Raw genomic sequence first — 21519 nt, forward strand, 5'->3', positions numbered from 1 at the left:
AAAGCTACACGACAACGCATTATCCAGGCTACACTACCCAGTCTGAGTACCAGAAACATGGCAAACCACATCAGCACAGTGTGTCACTCTGGCCAATACAAGAAGCAAGGCAGAAGTCCCAAGGAGGTGCTGGTGCAAGTATCTATGCACAGGACTGCATTATCTGCAGCAAATATGCCATAACCATACAGTGGGGAGAAGTGCTCTACTATGCTGGTAAAGTGAACAGGGCTTAAAAATTTCACCCAGTCTCAACGTAAGTAAAATGATCTATCCTAGCTACAGAAGAGCACAGATGCATACAATAGGTAAGCATAGCAATTAACTAAGAATTTACTGGAGATGTATATACTGCATCTGTGCACTACGACTTTTATTATTTCCCAAACTAAAAAGGCCACTAGGAACACATCAAAGCCACTTGTCATCATTAGGAATTAAGTTCTTAGCAAGTTTGAAGGTTTTCAGATGAACTAACTAAAACTGGCTCAGTGCAAAAGCATGCGAATTTTTAAACGCCAAGAAGAGCCATTTTTTATTGTGGATAATCCCCCCAAAACAACCAGAACATAATTCAATCATACATCTTCCAATGTTACTTTTAGATCAAGGTATTATGAGAAGTTCCAATCCCTTCCTTACTCCCCCCTCAAATGCCCGGAAGAGACTTAGAAAGCAATCCCTGGAAACACGATTATATATTTTTACTATCACAACACTAATAAATCTCTTCTCCATCAGATAAAATGCAGTTACCAACACTTGTCCCTTGAATCCAAAATATGATAAAATTATCTTGCACATACATATTTGGCTACATGCCCTCAACAATTTTCTTCTGAAAAGAAGGGTGCACTTATTGCTTCAGAAACAGAAAAGTAAAATAATAAGAAAAAAAGGACATGCAGAAAAAAGATGAACAGAAGGGCTTCAAAAGTGACTGAAAATCCACAACATAGCTAATTAGGTTCCAGCTTCTAACACAATAGTGGGTGTACCATGGTCTGTTATCAAGTTTATAGCCAAGGGCACAAGACAATACAACCCTACATTCAATTTAATTACAGCCTATGGCTTTTGCAGTAGTGGTGTGTTTCAAAGGGTTTAAGCACTCATTTATTTCTACACCGCACATGAAATAAGGCAGCTCACTGTCATACAGACTCACCAATTAGACTGAACAGTTTCTGATCTCTTGCTCTCTAGAAGGAGAGCAGTGGGCAATAGGAAATCTTTCACAGGATAATCACAAAAGAGTTTTTTTGGTTCGTTTTTTTTTTTTTTTTTTAAAAAAAAGCTCTCTGCTGCCTTTAAGTTTGTGCATTTTATCTTTGATGTGTACAGATGAAGAGTACCAATGTAGTTGTTTCAGATTCTATAGAATTTTTTAAAAAGTGTCAAAATACAGCAGCACTTCAGTGATACTATTTTCCTCCTAATTGTACTAAAAAGGTCATCTTCACTTGGGTTATACAAAACAGATCACCTCTTGCATTCCAACTAGCACTGAAGGCTGGACCAGGCAAATTCTCCAACTAGCTCACATGATGCAACTAAATAAAAGGAGTCTAATTTCTAAAAAGTAAAAATATTTTTAAAATTAAAGTGCTAGTGGAAGAAATCACCATCTGAAATAGTTAAAAAAATTTAATATATCCAATATTATATACTGGATATATATTTATTGTAATATTTGTTGCATTGGGATATATATTGGATATATTAAAGACATATCCAGTATATATCCCAATGTAACAAATCAAAGTACCTAATAAATTAGTCCAGCTCTTTTTAGTCTTTGGGTTTTTGGTGTGGTGTTTTGGTTTTTTTTTTTAATTATTATTTTTTTGGAGGTGGGTAAGAATCTTTCTGCATGATCTTCGGTCTGGGAACATCCTACATTTCTGCAAAATGACCAAAAAAAAAAGCCTTCTGTACAAATGTTTGTAGTACTCTGACCAGAGTCATCACTAGGCCTACAAAGAGAGTGTGACAACAGTATCGGACTTTAAACTCCGAAACCACAATTCTAGATATATGTGACAAAACACCATCCTCAGATCTTCTGTGAAATACTCTCCCAAGTCACCTTAAATCAACTCCCTCCCCAACAGCTGATCCAAAATGGACCAACTCCAGTCTAGGAAAGAAAAAACCGTTCCCTTCATTCCTTTCAGTGCATATATAGCCCCCAAAGTTGTATAGATCACTAAGCCTAAACTCTATTCTGCTTTTCTTGTAATCATCTTTGAAACATTCACATGCCTACCAAGCCTCACAGTAGTTACAAGGAACACAGCCTGGGACACGCTACGGTCTTCAAAAAAACCCCTCATCTCTGTTCAATGATATTTAAAAGCATTCAGTTACAAACAGCACTGATTTCTACCAAAGAGAGCAACAATCAGGAATCATACGTTTCGGTGAGGAGACTGAGGAGAAAACCGACTCTGGGGACCATATTAGAGACCCCTGCTGCCCTATCCTTCGTCTCTCAAGGATTTCAGAGCAATTTTGATGACTACCAGGTATAATACGTCCCTTCTAGAGTTAACTACTTCCGACATCTGTAACTTACCAGAAGATGAAAATCTTCTCCATTAAAAACAAAAACCAAACCAAACACGAACAAACACAACACCAAAACAACAACGAAAACCCAAAACAACAAACCAAAACAAACCCACAAAAACAAACCCACAAGCAACAACCAAGAAACAGTAGCCTTTGAGGCAGGTGCAGTTTTTACAGTTCCTTTAATCCTCACACACTTAAGATTTTAACCTCAGTGTTTCTTTTTAAAAAGACGCCAAGCAAAGCCTAGATTTTCCTGCAACCTGGGATAATCCATTAATCAAAGAGGCTGGCACTAACTAGGCAGTAGAGCAGCCAGTAATAACCTCTGAAACCAGATCAACAGAAATGCTGCCACAAGAACTAACAAGGTATTTAACAGTCATCAGTCTTAATAGCTGCCTTTAAGATAGGGATATTGCCCCATCTATTATCTGTGGAGAACTGAAGCCTAGCATCCTAACACCACCATCCTAAGCATCCTTCCCTGAAGCTGTCTGATAAGTTCTCCTACCCTGTATATTCAGAAAGCAACTAGTGATGACTCTGGTCAGACTACTACAAACATTTGTACAGAAGGCTTTTTTACAGAAATGTAGGATGCTCCCAGACCAAAGATCACGCAGAAATATTCTTATCCACCTCCAAAAAAAAAAACAAAAACCCAAAGACTAAAAAGAGCTGGACTAACTTATCAGGTACTTTGATTTGTTTTTCCAGTTGTGCCTGCTGCCTACTTATATTTGTCATGTGCTACTGCTTTGCCAACTTCTCCAAAACCTGCAGTCAGAACCAGATTTCTGGTTCTGGTCAAAGCAAGCCCTTCAAAGAAAGCATAAGGCAATGAAAAGACATGTGCCAGATCAAAAGAAAACAAAAACCCAGCTCTAGACTTAAGGCAGGGGGAAAAGATGTTTAAAGATTCCCCAGAACAGCCAAGACAAAATGCACATGGCTCATGTTTTAATGACCGAGTGGTTGGTAGATAGCCTAATAGCTGATAAAACTCTTTACGAGCAGCCCAGAGAATCCTGACCAAGTTGGAGAAGCAACGTAACAGAAGCATTTTCAAGTGACACGCAACTCTCCTCACCCATGGCAGAAGCCAATTTATCTTCTTAGGCCTATTTTTGGGTATTACTACTGTAGTAAGTTCAGTGTGTACCAGATCTAAAAATCTCAAGGCTACCACCACACTGTAGCATCAAAAGCTTAAACTTCAGCTATTGTTCATCTTTCAGTAACGCGAGAGATGAACAACAGCAAATTACATCCCTCTGTCATCAACTTGAACTGAAGTACTGCTGTCAGTGGCAGGAAAATTGCTACGCTTCAGAGCAAATAAGGACTGAAGAAAAAGTTGTGCCATGATGGCACAATGCTGTATGCTTAAAATATACTCTGTATAAATGCTGCTCTCAAGTCTGGAACCTCAAGCAATAGTTGGATCAAGAAGAACATTTGAAGTACCTTTCCCCAGCTCTGGAGGAGGCTCCTCCAAACCCAGCATTAAAAAGACATCTTGGGGCTAAAACAGAAGATGGGAGCAACCACAATAGAAAAGCATAAAATTAACATACTCGCTCAGATTCTTATACTAAAAGTTTGCAGGCAGTGCAAATTGAAGACATGCCATTTAGTGCCTTTGTTTAGCCCTTTCCATACCTTGCTTAATGGTATCAATGCTATATATTAAAAAAAAAAAAAAGCACGTGTGCAGACAGTATAGAGATGCTAAGAAACCCACTCATCACACCACCATTTTTTCACCAGAGTATTGCGCAAGTCCATGAGGGCAGCAGAATCTGTCCCCTGGAAGAATAATTACAAAGACGACCAATAAACCACAAACTTATGACCTTCATGTTTTCAAGGAATCAGTAATATTTGTCAACAGCGGAATTTAGTGTCACATTACTTGATGAGATGTATTCAGTAAAAAAGCCTGAAAAGTCTTTGTTTATAATTAAGCAATAACGATTGAGGGCCAGGGCATTTCCTGGGGATTAATGACCGGCTGGGAGAGTCGATGACTCGAGGCAATGCCTTGGGCCATTAACCCCAACCAGCCATTAATTTCCCCAGGAAATGCCCTGGACCTCGATTAGCGTAACTATTGTAAAAGGTAGCTCGGCAAAAAAAGTTCAGCATTAACATTCTCGCAGGGAAATCTATTCCACAGCCAGTGTTCTTTTCATTTGTCACATCCCAAAAGAAGTGCATACGTTAAAACGAGAAAAAATGGCGATTAAAAAAAAGAAAAAAAAAAAAGACACTTTTCGTTCTCCTAAAGACTTAATGAGTTTTGTAGCAGAGGCAAGATTCAGCTACAAAAGTGGCTGGGCAGCTTGTTTGGCTCATTAAATTGTGAATGGAGATGCACATTTCCATATAATTACTAAAAAACCCCACACTGTCTAGTATCCTTGCCGATTGCTCATTTTCTCTCCTGATACACTTAAGAAAACAGCACATGCCTGTGTGCTCTATCATCTATTTCAGATACTTCTCCCTTTCTCCCCATAGCCCACCACTAATGAGAATCACAGCTCCGAATGCTTCCCGTAGGAAGCGCCGCTCTGCAACAAACACTACAGCAGCTGGATTTCTCCCCGCCGAAGCTTTATGCAAGTGTGAGGAGATGTGTGGGCTGGGGCAGAGATCAAGCTCACCAGCCTGATGACTGAAGGTACCAAGACACTTCGTTTAACAGGTTAAACACATGCATACTCTGCTACCCTTAACTGGATCAGAACTGCTCTGCCCGATTCCCTCTTCTTCTCGTACTCACGTGCGCTGTTGCCCTAAAAAAAGCTAAACTGAAGTTTCAAAATTACTTTCAAGGTCATTAAAAGCGAGGGAAAGAGGAGTCTAGGGTTAAATACAGCAAAGAGCATTAGCTTATACCTGAAATAATGAGCTACAACAAAAACATTATCTGCACATAATCAAGTCTCTGAGCCATTCGGAGACACCAGATACACACAGCAGGAGATCAAACTACAGTACTCCTCAAGTGGTAAAAAAAATCGAAACCACCAACCCTGCTAGAAAAGAGGGGTCACAGGTATTTTAAAGCACATAGATACTTATGCAGGCATTCAGTGGAAGCCCCCTCTCCCTCCCTCTCCTCCCCGCGCCCCCCAATTAGCCTTCAGGCTGGTTGATTAGCTGGCAAACTCTTTGAAAGGGTCAGTCTGTCCAGAACTGGTATTTCCACTTGGGAAACGGCTCAGGCATGTCATATACCTGTGCTCACCCGGCGCTCCGGCCGACGGCTGCGAGCCCTGTTATTACTTGAAACAAGAATGTAAGAGGAGTTTTGTAATCACGCGGGGCAGCCAGCAGCGAAGTTCTTGCCCGAAACGCGGTATTTTATGGGGCACAACGTAACTGCATACACTTTATAAATTCAGTTAGAACGATTTCCAAACTTCAAGCCAATTGCAGAGGTGCAGCGAGTCTGTAACTGGAGTAATTTAGCTCCAGCGCTCAAACACCTGAAAGTAAAGTACTTTTGGGGGGGCCGGGGAGCAGGCACCGGCACACAGCGGAGGGGGCTCGCAAAGAACGCGGTACGGGACGGATCGGCAGCGGTTTTTACGAGACCGCTTCACCTCAATGAAACACATCTAATGAACTTGGGCTCGTTCCACAATTAAGCTGCACCTAAAGCCGTTTAATTGTGCTCTTGCTGTATATTTTGCCACTATGGTAACTAACACAACTAAAGCCAATTTGACTTATAAAAAAAAAAAAAGGGGGAAAAAAAGAAGAGGATCACTGCCAGGAAACAGAGCTATTTTAAATAAACAAATACAAGATGAATGCAATTGCCATATTAACCCTCTTGTTAACTTCTGAAGTTTAAAATTACACTCTCATTACTAGTGTGTAATTGAGTATTCTCCCGGCTGTTTCCTGCATTTAAGGTTATTCAAATAGTTCATTAGCACATCAAGAACACCACACACACACTAATGATACCTGATGCCCTTATCTACTATTCTGGCCCAACTTTTCATAACTTGCATCTCCCGCAAACAAAAAAAAAAAAAAGAAAAAAGGGGGGAAAGAAAGAAAAAAGAGGGAAAGAGGGAGCCCGCGGGGCTGAGCCATCAGTGCTGCTGTCAAGGGGGAGCATGGCAGCACCCGGGCACCTCTCAAGTCCAACCCACAGGCACACAGCAAGTGGCCACCAGATCAGTGGTGAGGGCTGATGAAATTGGGGGCGAGGAAGTTGCGTAACTCGCATCCAGGATTGTTGGGTGCCTGAACAGGGAGAGTCACTCCAGAAGCCACCCTGGGGCTGGCAGTGTGCATCAGTGCCCGGCCTTGGGGGAAAAAAGGAAAAAAGGAGAGGTGCAGTGGGGGCTATGTGGGACAGGGTGCAGGGTTGCCACCTTTTTTTTTTTTTTTCTTTTTCCGGTTACCTGTGTGGGGGAAACAATAGCAGGTGAAACTACTGTGGGTGAGGTGGTGCTTCTGTGCCCATTGGCTTCAGGGAGGAGGTGAGGCAGGGGGTCGTGTTTCACTGAGACCACCACCACGGCAGGCGAGGCGGCATCCAGGGGCTCAGCGGGGCGGCGGCAGAGTCTTTTGGGGGAGGCAGAAGGCCCGCAGGCATCGCCGCCAGCCGCACCCCCAGACGGGAACACTGCCTCGTAGAGGGCCCGCTTGGCCGGGGCCACTGCGGCTGCTTCTGCCTTCACTGGCGCAGCATCACTGTCTTTGGGCAGCACGTAGGGGTTGGCAGCAGGCGGCCGGGGCCGTGGCCCACCATTGAGGGCGGCAGGGGTGTAGCAGCCCCCGCCAGCGGGGTGGTGGAGGAGGTGGTGGTGGTGGGGAGGCGGGTGGTGGTGTGGTGGCTGCGGCCCCCCCAGCTTGGTGCCGATGCCAGCGATGCTGTTGAGGGTGGCAATGGAGACAGCACCAATGCAGTGGTTGGTGTAGGTCTTGGAGAGCTTGGCCGCCTTGGAGAGCATCTGCATGCGGGTGCCCAGGAGGTTCTTGCCAATGGCCTTGTTCTCATACCAGGTGATGTCACCCTCGCTGCAGTGGTCCCGCGGGCGCTGGAAGAAGGCCTTGCAGAGGGGGTTGCGCTTGGAGAGGTACTTGACGAAGCTGGCATAGGGGCAGAACTCTGTGCCAGTCTCATACATGCGGGGCAGGTTCTCCTCATCACTGGTCTCTGCCCGCTTCTTGCTCCAGGAGGATGAGCGTGACTTGTGGTAGGGCCCCAGCGCCTTGAAGTAGACGAACTTGCGTCCGTCCTCGTCCACGGCCAGCCCAAAGGAGTCCTCCTCCAGCTCCCGCTGGTTCTCCCTGCCGCGGGTGCAGAAGTACATGCAGGTCTCGAACCAGACCTTGTTGAGAAGCCCAAAGGGGCTCTGGGTGCTGAAGACGCTGCAGGTGTAGAGCTTGCGGAGGTCGGCACGGGTGATGGCCTGCTTCTGCACCACCGGCCCGGCACCCTGCTCCTCCAGCTTGCGGATGACAGCGGCCAGGGTGAGGTTGGCGGCGCGGAGCTCAGGGTCCTTGGTGAGGTCGAGGGTGCGGCAGTAGGGTGGCTCGTTGAGGTAGCGGTTGAGGGAGCTGCGGATGCTGATGAGGGACGACTTGGAGTAGAGCTGCCCGCTCTTGGAGCGCGCCTCGGCGTAGAAGGAGCGCAGGACCCGGCAGAGCGCCCCCTTGTCCATCGTCTCGAAGTCGGGGCTCTGCGCCTTCTCGCTCAGGTACTCGCGGAAGATGCGCACGGCGTAGCGGGTGGCCAGCCGCGTGTTCTCGCTCAGCCGCGCCCGCTCCGGCCGCTGCAGCAGCAGGGCCGCCTCCAGCTCTGCGTCCTCCGCCGCCCCCCCGGGGCCACCGCCGCCCCCCGGGGCAGTCGCCGCGGCGCCCCCCGGGGCAGCCCCGACGCCGCTGCTGCCGCCGCCGCCCGGCGTACGGCCCGGGGCGGGCGGCAGCGGCTCCGTCTCCTCCTCGCCGTCCCACTCCAGACCCATCTCCTCTTCCTCCTCCTCCTCCTCCTCGTCCAGCAGCAGCCCCCCATCGGCTCCGTCCTCCTCCTCGTCCCCCGTTATCTGCACCTCCTGGATCTCATCCTCCTCCTCGCCCTCCTCCTCCTCGCCGGCGCTGCAGTAGCGGTGCGGGCGGGGGGCGACGCCGCGGCCGCGGGCGGGCGGCCGGTCCTTCGCATTGTTCCCGCCGCCGCCTCCGCCTCCCCCTCCGCCGCCGCTCCACTCGCCGCCGCCGCCGCTGCCAGGCATTCTCGCCATATTGCCGTCTCCCTGCCAGTCCTCGGGCAGGGCGCATGCGCTATATTGGACCGCAGCGCTGGAGCGCTTTTGTGTTTTAATGACCTTCAGCTACCGGGAGGCAAAGCCGGGCTCTTAAAGGGGCCGCGCTCCCAGTGGTGGCGGCAGGGAAGGGGCGGGAGGGGTTGGAATGGATGGGGAGGAGGCTGAGCCGCGCTAAGGGGGTACCGCGGGGAAGGCAGCGCTACTTACCGCGCCCGTCGCTCACCTCGGGTCCGTCCCGTCGGGCAACGGAGACGGGCGCCGGGGGTGGGGGGAACCCGGGATGCCCGGGTCCGGCGGTTCCCCCCCCACTCCTTGGAGCCCGTCCCGCCTCCCCATCCCCGAAAATAACCCACTCCGTCTGTGGAGCAGCTTTTTCGGTAGCGAAGGACCGCCACTAAGCAGCAGGGACCGAGGTCGGCGCGCCTCGCACCTCCTCAACAATCGCACGTCCTCATTTCACAGTAACTCAAAAACAAACATAGAAAAAAAAAAAAGAAAAACCACACACACACAACCCAAAACGGAAAAAAAATCCATCCAAAAAACTCGGGCCGTACTTGCCCGGCAAAACGGTTCTGCCGTCGACGGGATGCTGCCGGGGTGCGGACGGACCCGAACCCCGCGGCATCACCTGCCGCCAGCCTCGCACCTTTAGCCGGGCTCCTGGATTTCGGTCGAGGGGCTCGGGAGGAGATGGACGCTCAGGGCTTTGCATCCGTGCGGCTCGGAGTCCGCCCGGGAAAAGCCGGCTGGTAGCCGCGGCGCTCGCTTAGCTTGCGGGAGCCCGGGTTGCAGAGAGGGAGAAATAAGGACTCGGAGGCTGACAGGCGCCCCGGGCAGCCCTCTAGCTCGCTGGGGCTGCAGACTTCAGGGCAGCCCTCGCCCCTCCACCCCCCACCCCGTGCCACCTAGGAAGCCCGGATCATTCCTCAGGTGCCCCTTTCAGCGACGGGGCAAAACCCGAGGGGACTCCCGCAACCCACGCCATAGAGCACAGGGGTGCGGAGCGGCGGACCCAGCGAGGCCGCTTTTGCGGGGACTTTCACAGAGGGGAGCCCCCGGGCAGCCCAGCGCGGGCGGGGAGTGGAGCCTCAGCCCTGCCCTCCGCCAGCTCGGCATCCCCCTGCCCGTGTCAGCCGGCGGGGAGCTGCTGTCCCTCTCTTCCCCGGGGTCGCCGCCACCAGCCGCCTCGCTGCACACTCCTTACCCTTCCTTTCCTGGGAAGGGTCTTTTGCCGGGCTGGGCTTAGGCAGAAGGGCACAAGCCCTCGGCCGTGGGAGCCCGTCCCAGCCGGGACGGGACGCCCGTGCTTCACCCGCTCCCCGCTGGTTGTACCTACACAACCCTGCCCATACCACCTAACCGGGCAATTTCTTCTATTTGGTACCTTGAAATAAATATTCATTACGACTACTGGCTATACCTGAAATGATAGCCTTAATTGCAGAGCTGCTGGCCTGAGTTACCACATTTGCTGCTTACTCATCCGTAGGTAATTGCACAGCGGTGGTGGTTACCTGGCGGGGCGGGGGGGTGCGGGTGTCAGTGCCGGGCAGCGCCGAGCCCAAGGGCGGAGGCTGGCGGATATGGATGGGGCGTACGGGGCAACCCCAGCCCTCGCTGTCCGGGCAAACGTGGGATCCCAACGAAGGGATGCGCAAATTGTTGAGCAAATTAGGCCAATCCAAAAGAAATAAGCACTCCAGGAAGAGAGCCTGCCACTCCCAGAAAATAATTGAAAAGAAAGCCAGCACTGTTATATTGATGTAAGCCTGGAGTAATTACACGGAGGTCAGAGCTGTTGCATGCACTAAGGAAGTTGTGCTCACTCTGTAGTTTGAGAGTGGATTATGTTCCCTCTTAGGTCAATAGCATATATATATTCTAGAGAATTTTTTCCTGTGCACATAAAGAGGATATAAATAACTTTTTTTCCCCATCATATGCCGTTTGCAACCTAGTCCTAAACCAAAGTCTCAAAGACCTTTCAATGAGATTGACCAGATGCTGCTAAAAGCAGCAAGACCTTGTAGTTAAAATCTAAATGCCCCAGACAAGCACCTTTTAGAAGCTATAGCAACCCCCCCTGAAAGACAAAGAACTGCAAGATTTGCAGCATACACCTTTTCTACAGATTTTTTTTTTAATCCTGTATTGTTCCCACAAATGCTAAAAATGACAGGATTGGCATTGACCTTTGAACTCGATTCTGTCTTAAGATCACAGAGGAGATGAAGCCGCTTTTTTCTTTTCTTTTTTTTTTAAGAAGAGCTTTTCAGAGCCACATGAGTGCAAAAGGTAATTGAACATTTGGGTTCTTTTACGTTTAAAAAAGATGAACACCAGGTTGACAGCTTCTGTACTTGGATGTTCATTTAATCACCATTTCTTGATTACAGGAGGTGAACTATGTTGACAGACTTGGAGATGAATATGGAGCCCAGTACACTACTAGTAAGTATAAAGGACACGAAGAACTTGCAGTGAGGTTGGAGGGGAAAAATATATATGGAGCATCCATATTACACACATCAATTGGAAGCATCTCAGCAGCCAGGGAGAATTCAGAGAGCATCAAGTGAGGGCTTTAGAGTGCTGCAGGCACCCATAATTGGGAAGACACCTGCATAAGGTATATAGCTGTCTAACCTATATGTGTGTGTATGTGTATATATACATGTATGTTAATCACATATATATTTTAATTTACCTATCTGCCTGCCTTCCTAAAGATAAGATTTAGCCTAGTCAGTTGTATTCCAGAAGTTTAAATCCTATTGTTCAAGCTCTCAAATAGACGAGGTAATCGAACTACATTCCAAAACTGCCTGAGTTGCACAAGGTTGTCTAATGCAAGTTGGCATAATAACATTAAACTTGCATCCACTCCACCCTTCATGTCACTACTCAGAGTTTTATCCTGCTGAGAGCTCCACACAGGCATAGACAGCGTTTTCATCCAGGACTCAGGATTTGAGACTGATTCTCATATAGGTCCTGTCCACACTTGGAGAATACATTTCATTACTGCTGTCAGTAAAGAAGATGTACCACCCACAGAACACTGAAAGTGCACCTGTCCCACTAGGGTTGCAACCCTAGACTGGATTATCCTTCCTTATGTATACTTGGAGATCAGTCCAAATGCCACAGAATTAACATGCTCGGTTAAAAACCAAAACCAAAAAACCTTCTCCATGAGTCAGTTGGTTTACAATCAAGCTAATGCTTGTAACCACGTTACCAAACAGTTTCAGGGCTTTCCTCATGTCTGTTTTAAGCTACTCTTCACCCTGGCCCCTGATCTCACTCCTGGCAAGCGCAGAGCTTGCTAGAGCCATGCTCTTTGGCAACCCAACTATTGTGCTAAAGCTCTTCACAGCCTTATTCTCCTTCAGACTAACACAGGCTACTTCTTCTGTAGCCTCCGTAAGGGGTTATTTCACTTACAGCCTTCCTCGTTCAATGGTTCTTGGCAGGTGTTTCATCATGAAGCCTCACTAGGAACTGAACCAGAATATCTCCCAAAAGCCAAGAAGCAAAGAAAATCCACTGGACTCATTTGATCCCTGGGATCCAGTCTAGGCATCTAGAAAATATTTTTTAAAAAACAGTGCTTAAACAACCTAAGGCTGACTGCATAGCATCTTTTTAAGAAAACAGCTTTTTCTCCCTGTACACTTTGACTGTTATTTAAATGCAATAAACATGCTCCTAAAATGTGTTAATGTGTTTTCTAAACACAAGATATTTTTGCTGTAGAGGCAGGATACATGGAAATTGGTTTCAGAAATCCATATTGACACTACAGAACTGGAAGGCAAATGACACTCTGGACTCTTGGAAAATTCACTTAGGGAAAAACCATGTCCCAGAAATCCTCCTCCCACTCAGAAACATACAGTTTTGAGGTAAGCTTTTCTAGCATTTCAGAACAGTCACTTAAAAACGCTAATTCCATTTTTATTTTATTATTTTATTTGTATGTATGATACTTCTAGTTGTTTCATTACTTCTTGATACTAGGGAGAGCTGATGCTGACATAACGTTCTATAATAGATTTTATTTCTCTTTTATGTTACATTTTTCTTTTTGAGATTAGGGTGTCCAGTCTGCATGGCAATGAAATGGCTTTATATAACTCAACAAAGGTGACATTGATTTAGGAAAGTAATGTTGTATCCATCAGCACCAAGTAGCAGCTGTTCTTAATGAATTTTAAAATACAAAAGCTATTTCACCTCTTAGATTGTAATATTATGAAATGTTAGTGGTAGTTGTGCATATCAAAGCACCAGCTACTACTGACACTGTGAAACGTGAAGGTCGCATCAAACCAGCCCCATCATGAAGTTCCATGGAGCCAATTGAAAGCGTGTTTCTGAAGTATGCTCGTATTTTTTTTTCCCACAAGTATTTGCCATCATTCACTTGACTTACTTTTGTTTCTTTTATAAAAGCAATATTTTTGTTGCTGAGACCACGATTTGTTTCCAATTGCTCCTCTTTCCAAACAGAAGAAAACCTGAGTCATCATCTTTGTAAGAAAGCACACATTTAGTGCTTGGCAAATTAAAAGTCAAGACTTTGTGAATCATCGTTATTTTCAGTGTCAAGCAGCTGGAGCATTTTTGCTTCCAAAAATATAGAAGAGCTACATTGTCAGACAGCTTGGAGAGAGGCAGGTAATAAATTGCATTGCACTGCATCAAGGTTTTAAAGGTCTTTTAAAATGTGCTGGAGGTGAATTGCTGGGAGATATATTAATGTTTTATTTCACCGTGTTTCGGTTTATGTTTGTCTTTGCTTCTGTGGTGATGAGGGCACTTGAAACAAATTGGCTGGTCTGTGAGGCACAGCAGTAGCTGGCGATAGTTGCTCTGGCAGTTGTCTGGTCATTTCTATGCTGACACCGAGCAACCCGGCATGTTACTGGAATAACGTTTATCCTCCATGGAAAGAAAGAGGTCTTTCCATCCAGGTTGATAATTTCAGTTAGTTTTTAGTCCTTCTCAACTGGATCACAAATTCTATGCAGAGGTGAGAGAAATTTAGGACTCAAGAAAGGAAGCTCAAAAGAGAGGTTCCCTGTGAAACCACAAAGCCTTGTTTATAGGTCTTGTAGGTCTGTGTAAGTACAAGTTTTCACTTTATACAGTGCTTTCAGTACTATGTAATAGAGTATAAATTACTGCTGTATTAGATATGGGGTTCCATTCATCATCTTCCAATAAAAATTTATTTTGAACTAAAAGTTCAGGCTGGACGTCACACTGGCCTGGATGAAGTCTAGAAATGCAGGGAGGGATGACTGGTTATATGAAAACAGGGTCTGGCTGAGAAGGCTTCTTAAACATTCCTTTAAGAAAAAGGGAATTAAAAAAAAAAAAGAGCCCTTACAATATAAGAAACAAAAAATGTAGTGTAATAAGACTCCAAAGAAACACACTCTCCACCTTGTTTCTGTACCGTATAGATTCTATCTTGCTTACTTTTTCTATCCCCATTGCATGACCCAAAGTTTCTGCACTGCCACAAGGTATGCTGAGGGCCATGATTCCCGTGCAGGGCCAGAGGTAGGGCTTCACATCCCCAAAAACTTACTCACACCAGGCTTTTCTCAGAGCTGGGAGTCCTCAAGGGACAAGGCAGCAGCTGGCCTTCGGCACAGCCTGGAAAAGGGAATCTTCCTCTGACCGTCGGCTGGTGGCTTTAATGCCTCTTTATACCATGAATTCACTGTCAATATACTTTTGTTTTGACTTAGTGACTGAAATAAACTGATTATTCCCCTTTTCCACCAGTATTATGTCTGTGTCATAGTGAATTTGGAAATTCCCTTTCAGGTATTTATGTAGCAAGAATCCCAGCACCAATGGCCTGTCTACTTGGATTTTCGTTTCTCAATTGAGTTATCTCAGCTGGGTTGACACAAACCCAGTTTAAGCAACTTTAAAACTGGGTGAGTTCAATAAAAGCCCACTGAGTGTAACCATAATGTTAAATGGTGTCAGAGCCCCGCTCAGGCTCTCACCCAGACCCACCTTTCTGTTGCTGAAACAGTAACTTACAATTAAAAACAGCTGTTTAATTTTTGTATGCCCCCTTTCGTATGCCTTCATTTTATTTGATACAATGCTGGCAAATTTTGCACCTATTTTCTTTTAGAATATTATCTGGTCACAATGTTTTCTGGCCCTAATAATAGAATGCCACATTCCCTTCTTAATGGGTGAAATGCTAAAGCATCTCTAGTTATCCTGTGAGATCTAAACACACAGGAACTTTCTAAATAAGGTCTGCATCACAGATTACACTAACTGGTAAATCAGCATTTGAATAGAGGGGAACAAATTCATAGATCCTATGGAAGAAGAATACAGGGATAAAAAAGTATAGCATATTAATCTCCAGCTCCTGTCATGTCCTTTATCAGACTATTATTTGATTCATATCAAGAAAAAAAGTTGTAGATCATGTGGCAGAATATTAATAGATAAAGAACATTTGCATGCTTATTTTGATTTGGCTAGTCCTTTATTCAAAAGCCCTTTCACAAACTAAATGTCGCTAGTGTATGCCACTTCAGGTATAAACTGGGAGAAAATCTTCAGAATATTGTCAGGACTTTCATTTGAGGCTTAAAGCCAGAGACCATAAAGTAAAAGGGACCCGAAGGTGCAGACTACAATAGAGTTCTGTATTTTAAGTTGGAAAAGTGAAAAAACTGAATTGGTTCAGAGATAAGATAAAGAAAGTTTACAAAGTTTGGTGAAAAAGACTGGATGCATTGGATGTACCTCTCTTGTTTTTTCAGTATCAGGTAATACTAAAACAGATGAAAAATACCTTCTAACAGCTGATGAGAATCAATATTTTCTTAGAGTTTGGCATTTAAAAAAAATACTTCTGCAACTGTTGAGAACGTTTAAGTGCAACGTTTTTTGTCCATCCCTGAGTTGTACCTTGCTTTGAATAGCCTTGCCTTTTTATATCCATGAAAGATTAAGCTGTGCCTGATTCAGAGTTTCCTTATTTGAGGATCAAGGCTAAAACTTAGTTTCTCTTCACAGAACTAAAGATGTCATCAAATAAATAAAAATAATTTAAAAAACCCTCAGAGCCAACACTTTGCACATCCATGGACTGAATTACTTAATTACAAGCAGGTAGGTATTTGCTAATAAAGACTCTGTTTAGCATTGTTAAAATAAGCAGGAAAAAAATGTAAGCTCTTCTTTTGCCTTGGACAAAACAAGGTCACATTTGCAATTTGCAGTGCACGATGTCTCCATTAGCAATCTTGGCAAAGGTTTATCAAGTTATTCTGAATAATTTCCTCCAAGTTATGAGTGTGTCACTTGTCCTGTTACAGACCTGTCCCTGCAGTTCACTCTGCTGTTTACCTGTGTATTGTCAGACTTGTTCTTGCTGATTGGTGTCAAAGGAAAAAAAGCAGTTTTTAAAATCAAAGCTTCGTTGTGGGAGGATATAAAGCATGAAATCCAGACCCATTGCTTTCATTCTGGCTTTAGCAATCATAGAAACCTGCTGTAGGGCAGGACTAATCTGCCAGAAAATTATTATTGAGCCCTGCAACTCAGATATATGTGCAGACTTGAAAATGTTGTTCTTTGTGCCAAGTCCAGGTCCTACAAGAACCTCACATGGTATCATCCACCTGGCTCAGAAATATGCTGCGTTCTACCATAAAGAGGAGGAAGTTTGTTAATTCCCAGGCAGCTGTGAAGAATTTAATCTCTTTCCAAACAGCCCGGCATCCTATTCCAATTGCGAAGTTGCTTGGGGGATGGATAGTTTGAAGAGCTGGTGAGAGATAATATGGCCTTTATTTCAAGGTCATTCCTGTGGATTTGGCCTTGACAGTAACATCTTGACAACAGGGTTGCCAAATCTCACAGCCTCATGATACTTGGTGGGTTTGGAGTGTCCTCCTCCCTATGGTGGAATGAAGGGGTTGAAATTTGGAAGAGAAGTTTGAAACCTTGAGTTCTGCTCTGTAAAAACTTGGCAATGAGGTGGAGAACCACAGTTCTGTAATTTTGGGAAGAAGAAATCCCTGTGATTTTTAAGATAGACTTCTTATTCTGAAGACTGGTGGCTGGTACTCCTGGAATTTCCCAGATAAACTTCCCTATGAGAACTAAGCTGGTAACTTGACTTGGTTTTCTTGACAAGTCTCTTCTAAAGATTTCTTTATCAAAAAAGTAACCATCCAAATCCTACGCAAGCCATCTTTGGCAATATGTTTAGAAGAGTCAAAGAATCATAAGGAACTACTTCAAGAAATTCATATCCAGATTTCTTCGAGTTCTCAGAACGAATAACTTTGTTCTGATTATTAGAAGGTCTCAGCATTCAGAACCTGTTGTTTAGGTATTTGAGCCAGCTGTGCTTTTAAACATGCTTGCACCTGATATGGTTTCCATGGGAGCTGCTTGGTGCTCAGCCATTTGCAAACATGGCTGCTTATGTAGATAATTACTTTAGAGCTAGTGAACACAGCATTCTTCTGAAAACCTGACCTTTGGTCTATCTGGCATACTGGTAGAACAGTGAAGAAAATACATCCTTTCTGTGCTTTACACATTCCATACCACATTTTTTTTCCCTTGAAAACTAGCTTCACTCTAAAGCTGACTTTCAGGATACTTCTACCAAAAACTCCTGCTGTTTCACTGCATTTTCAGTAGTTACAGCTGGATTGTTCTGCATAACTCCAGAGACAGCATTTAATCTGCTTGGTTCTTCTATTTTCACTGGAGTTCCCAAATATTAAAGCTTTTCTTTTGTTCAGCAAGATATATTGGGCTTTGCTTACACCGAAATGTTTAGTAATATTCTCTAACAACTAATTTTATTCCATCAGAAAGTACTCGTGTTTAAGTACTTTGGAATCTCAGTCATATGTGGAGAGGCAGAATTACAGGAGCTTTGTTTGTGAAGCTAAAGGCATCAAAGTATCTGGATTAATTTGTAATGTTTTTGGGATGGGCACCGTATTTGAAAGGAAGCTCTAGATTCAATTTGTTAACCCATCATTTCAAATGAGTTTCTCAGATCCCAAACAAGGAGGGACAGGATTCTGTCTTCTGAATTCCAGTTTGGCCTCTGTTGCATGGGCTAATTAGGCCCAGGTAGAGACAACCCCACATACTGCTGAATAAACTAAAAAAATCCCGACGTCCCAATGAGGTCAGCAGCACTAATTAGCATCCACTGACAGCAAATCTGCTTGAACTGCCTGCTGTGCTTCCTGGCTTTGGCCACATCCAAAATCTTATGAGAAAATGCTTCTGATGCTATATCATGGCAGAAACACATGGTGGGTCTCTCACAGGCTAACCTGTCCTTCTTGGACTTTTGTGACCATTTTCACCTACTGAGGTTGCTGAAAAATTGTTGTATGGAGGGTATAGGCGCAGAGTCTTCTTGGTTGCCCAAGAGAACAACAAGTTTGCCCCTTGCAGGGTACCTCTCTGCCCCCCTCTTAAGTTCTGTGAGGTCCAAGAAGCCTGGTACCATTTTGGGAAATCACGGTGAGAGTTTGAGCTCCCAGCACTACGATCAGTAACACAGAGAAGCTGCACAACCACCCCCATGCTGCTGAAATCTGTTAGGTGTCCATTTCTCCACGCTTTCTGGCCACAAGCTCTGAGCTTTCATGACAGTTCTCCCTAATGCCACGGACAAATGCCACTATCTCCCTTCCCTGTCCTGCTCAGAAGCCCACCCAAAGGACAGGCTGTTCAATTCTGGTTTTGTGCTCGCTCACTGAAGGGCTGGCCCATCTCTTAGGCTTTATCTAGAGCTGGGTGGCTGTTGTTAAAACAATGAATGTACCTAAACCCAATACTTTTTCAGTATTTTTGGATATGTTAGTGGAGTAACACCTGCAAGCTTATTTTATTTTTACTTTTTTACCTGCTGGTCAATAGGAGTATTTTGAAATAAAAAAGTAAGAAGAATTTTTACCCTCTGAAAGCTTCAGAAAAGTCAAACAATATTTTTCATCATTGAACATAAGCACTGTGATATTTGTATTAGGCAAGTTTCCTCCACAGAGTACATAAGTAATAATACATTTCTAAATGAAAGGTGGTAAATACTATCTCTAGAGTAGTTTCTCAAAGTCCTATGAATAAATGATTATTTTAATAGGCAGTAGGCAAGCTAGCACTTGCCTGTATGAAAGGTTTAACCTTCATTTTAACCTCAGAGAGAGAACCATTCCTCTCAATTTCTTCTGCTTTGCAGAAAGGACATGAAAAAACAAACAACCCCAAAACTAAAACAAAAGCCAACCACAAAACCAAAACCAAACAACAACAAAAAACCACCACCTAAGCTGAAATGTAAATAAGGAAACAAACGAAACGGGGTAATAAAACTTCTGGCTTGGCTGACACGAGAGTTTTACACAGTGCTAAAAGAGGATCTTTTTCCTCAAGTACATCTAAAATGTCACTGAGTCAACAGAGCGGTAAGCAGAAATGGGAAGTAATTGTATTGTGTTGGCATAATAGGTTTGAAGACACTCAGCTGGATAATGAAGAGGACACACTTGTTATGTGGAAATTACCCGTTACTACAAAGCACCTATTACCTACTATTTGAAAGCAAAGGACTTCAAGAGGAACCTCAAAAGCAAGAAAAGATAAAACTTTGAATATAAGACCACTGGTCGCACCTCTTTTGCATCCTACCATGAAGAGTATCCTTGTATTCTGGGCTGATGCAGTCTGGGCTGATTCTGTTGAATCTGCCAACGTGGTATGGCTTAGCAAATAGAGTGGGGAAAGGAGAACTGAGGTTCAGCTGCTTGCAGTCATCTGAAAGCTAGTGGTGATCCATACCACGCTGTCTGTGCTCGCTGCAAAATGTATACACCTTGGGGGAAAATGTCAGTAATCTGGGCACAAGAGCTAAAGACTTTCCGGTAGAATAACCTGCATCACACATTTGGCTCAGTTTCCTCATGGAAGAAATAGGAAGCTCCCTTGCTCTGTGTAGTCAACCGTCATTCAACTTACTATTGTATTTTTAAAGGACATTCTCAGTAAAGAGGAAGGTTACCGAGACTGCTCCTGTGCCCTAATAATACATGTGAGACCTTAATGTTCTCCTTTTAATACAGAGCTCAGAGTCATGAAGTTCTTCTAGCAGAGAGCAGGAACTCTAGAAAATCTCCTATCGTGTTTGCAAAACCAGCCATATCAGGGGGACCTCATCTTGGACTTAGGAAAAACAGTCTGACACATGATGACTTGCAAAGGCATAACAGATAGAAGTACAGTTTTGCCATGGACATTCCTCTTGAATAAAGAAACACGCACACACAAAAACATTCCAAAAACCCAGAAGTCCAGACCAAACAGATGGATATTTCCTCCAATAGCATCCCATCTTATTCCTTTTGAACCACTGCCATAGCTGTATCAGAGAAGATCTGATACCAGGATGTCAGGGCCAGGCTGGGCTAACCAAGGAAAATAAGCTGGAACAACAGTGAATGGCAGGAAAAAGTGGGGGGCTGCAGCTGGGCTACAAAAGATTATGAAGTGGTTCTGAAATTAATCTCACTCAGGTTGTGCTGTCCTCCAACAATCCCAGCATACCCCATAAGTCTGTTGGCAATTATCTGAACCCTCACAGTCCTAAGCCACCCTGTTGTCAAACTGTGTGCAATTCATTCTGTACTTTGCTGAGAGGAGCATTTAATAGAAGAAGATGTGGTCTGTCTGCAGTTTCTTCCCATCAGCAGTCCCAGTGGATAGAAAGAGTCAAGGTGGAGCATTTCTGTAGCCCTGCTCCATCTATGATCCTTGGGCACATACAGGCATATTAATGAGCTCTATATCCAGAACAGGTGAATGCTTCTCAGTAGCACAACTAAATTTGAACTCTGCTCTCCCAGTGAAGGTGCAGTGGTAAGCAAGGTTCAAGGCCATAGCACATTTGACGCAGAAAAGGGAGCAGACAGACGTGACAGTGCAAGAAAAAGGGCGCTGTGGAGCCAGGCTTCCTCCATCCCACAGCTGACAAGAGGTTGGGATCTGACTCTTTTCCCTCCCAGCAGTGCCTTTCCCTTGGTGAAGGCAGGAGCAGAAGCAAGCCTCATTTCCTAGGGCTCCAGCACAGGTGATGTAGAATTGGGGCTGGTTTGTTCCTCAAGGCAATCTGCTGCCCTCAGCGGCTTCTGTGTTGCTGGAGCCTCAGGTCAGCTTTGCTCAAAACCTCCAGCAACTTTCTCTCAAGTCAAACTGCTGGTGTCACAAGCAAAGCTTAAGTAAATTTGCTGTGCCTGCAGAAGCAAGAGAGGATTTCTCCTAGGACACTGAGAAGGTTTCTAGACAGGGGTGCCAAGTAGTACATGTCTTGCGCAGGTCATGCAAGTGCCATTGTCAGGCAGGGTCGCTTCACCCTGAAAGTGTCTGAAAGTGAACAAGAAGTCTGGCTTTAAAGTACACCAAGGCTTCTTGCATTTGCCTTTCTTGCAACCTTCAAAGGGATATAAAACATACTAGTTTATCACTGCTCACTCTAATTAGAAGCAAATGTGGAGAAATTTCTCATAGACCCCTTCTCTTGCTTTTCCTCTTTTGATGGCACTCTCAGCAGTCC

General features: G+C 44.9%; 1 protein-coding gene across 4 annotated transcripts in view; it reads right to left on the reverse strand.

Annotated features, from left to right (window-relative positions):
* Positions 1-21519, reverse strand: part of KCTD1 (potassium channel tetramerization domain containing 1) — a 103570-nt gene that overhangs the window by 60828 nt on the left and 21223 nt on the right. Inside the window, exon 1 of one of the 4 annotated variants that reach the window (XM_065628263.1) lies at positions 9523-9585. The exons of 2 other annotated variants lie outside the window; for them this stretch is intronic. Coding sequence is in view for 1 of the 2 variants with exons in the window: in XM_065628262.1 (XP_065484334.1) it covers positions 7008-8576 (1569 nt within the window). In the remaining variant the exon portion in view is untranslated. Of the gene's footprint in view, positions 1-7007; positions 8638-9522; positions 9586-21519 lie in introns of those variants that run through there. One more of the 4 variants, XM_065628262.1, reaches the window with a different exon arrangement.

Source organism: Caloenas nicobarica, chromosome 2 (genome assembly GCF_036013445.1).
Source record: "Caloenas nicobarica isolate bCalNic1 chromosome 2, bCalNic1.hap1, whole genome shotgun sequence".
Taxonomy (NCBI): Eukaryota; Metazoa; Chordata; class Aves; order Columbiformes; family Columbidae; genus Caloenas; species Caloenas nicobarica.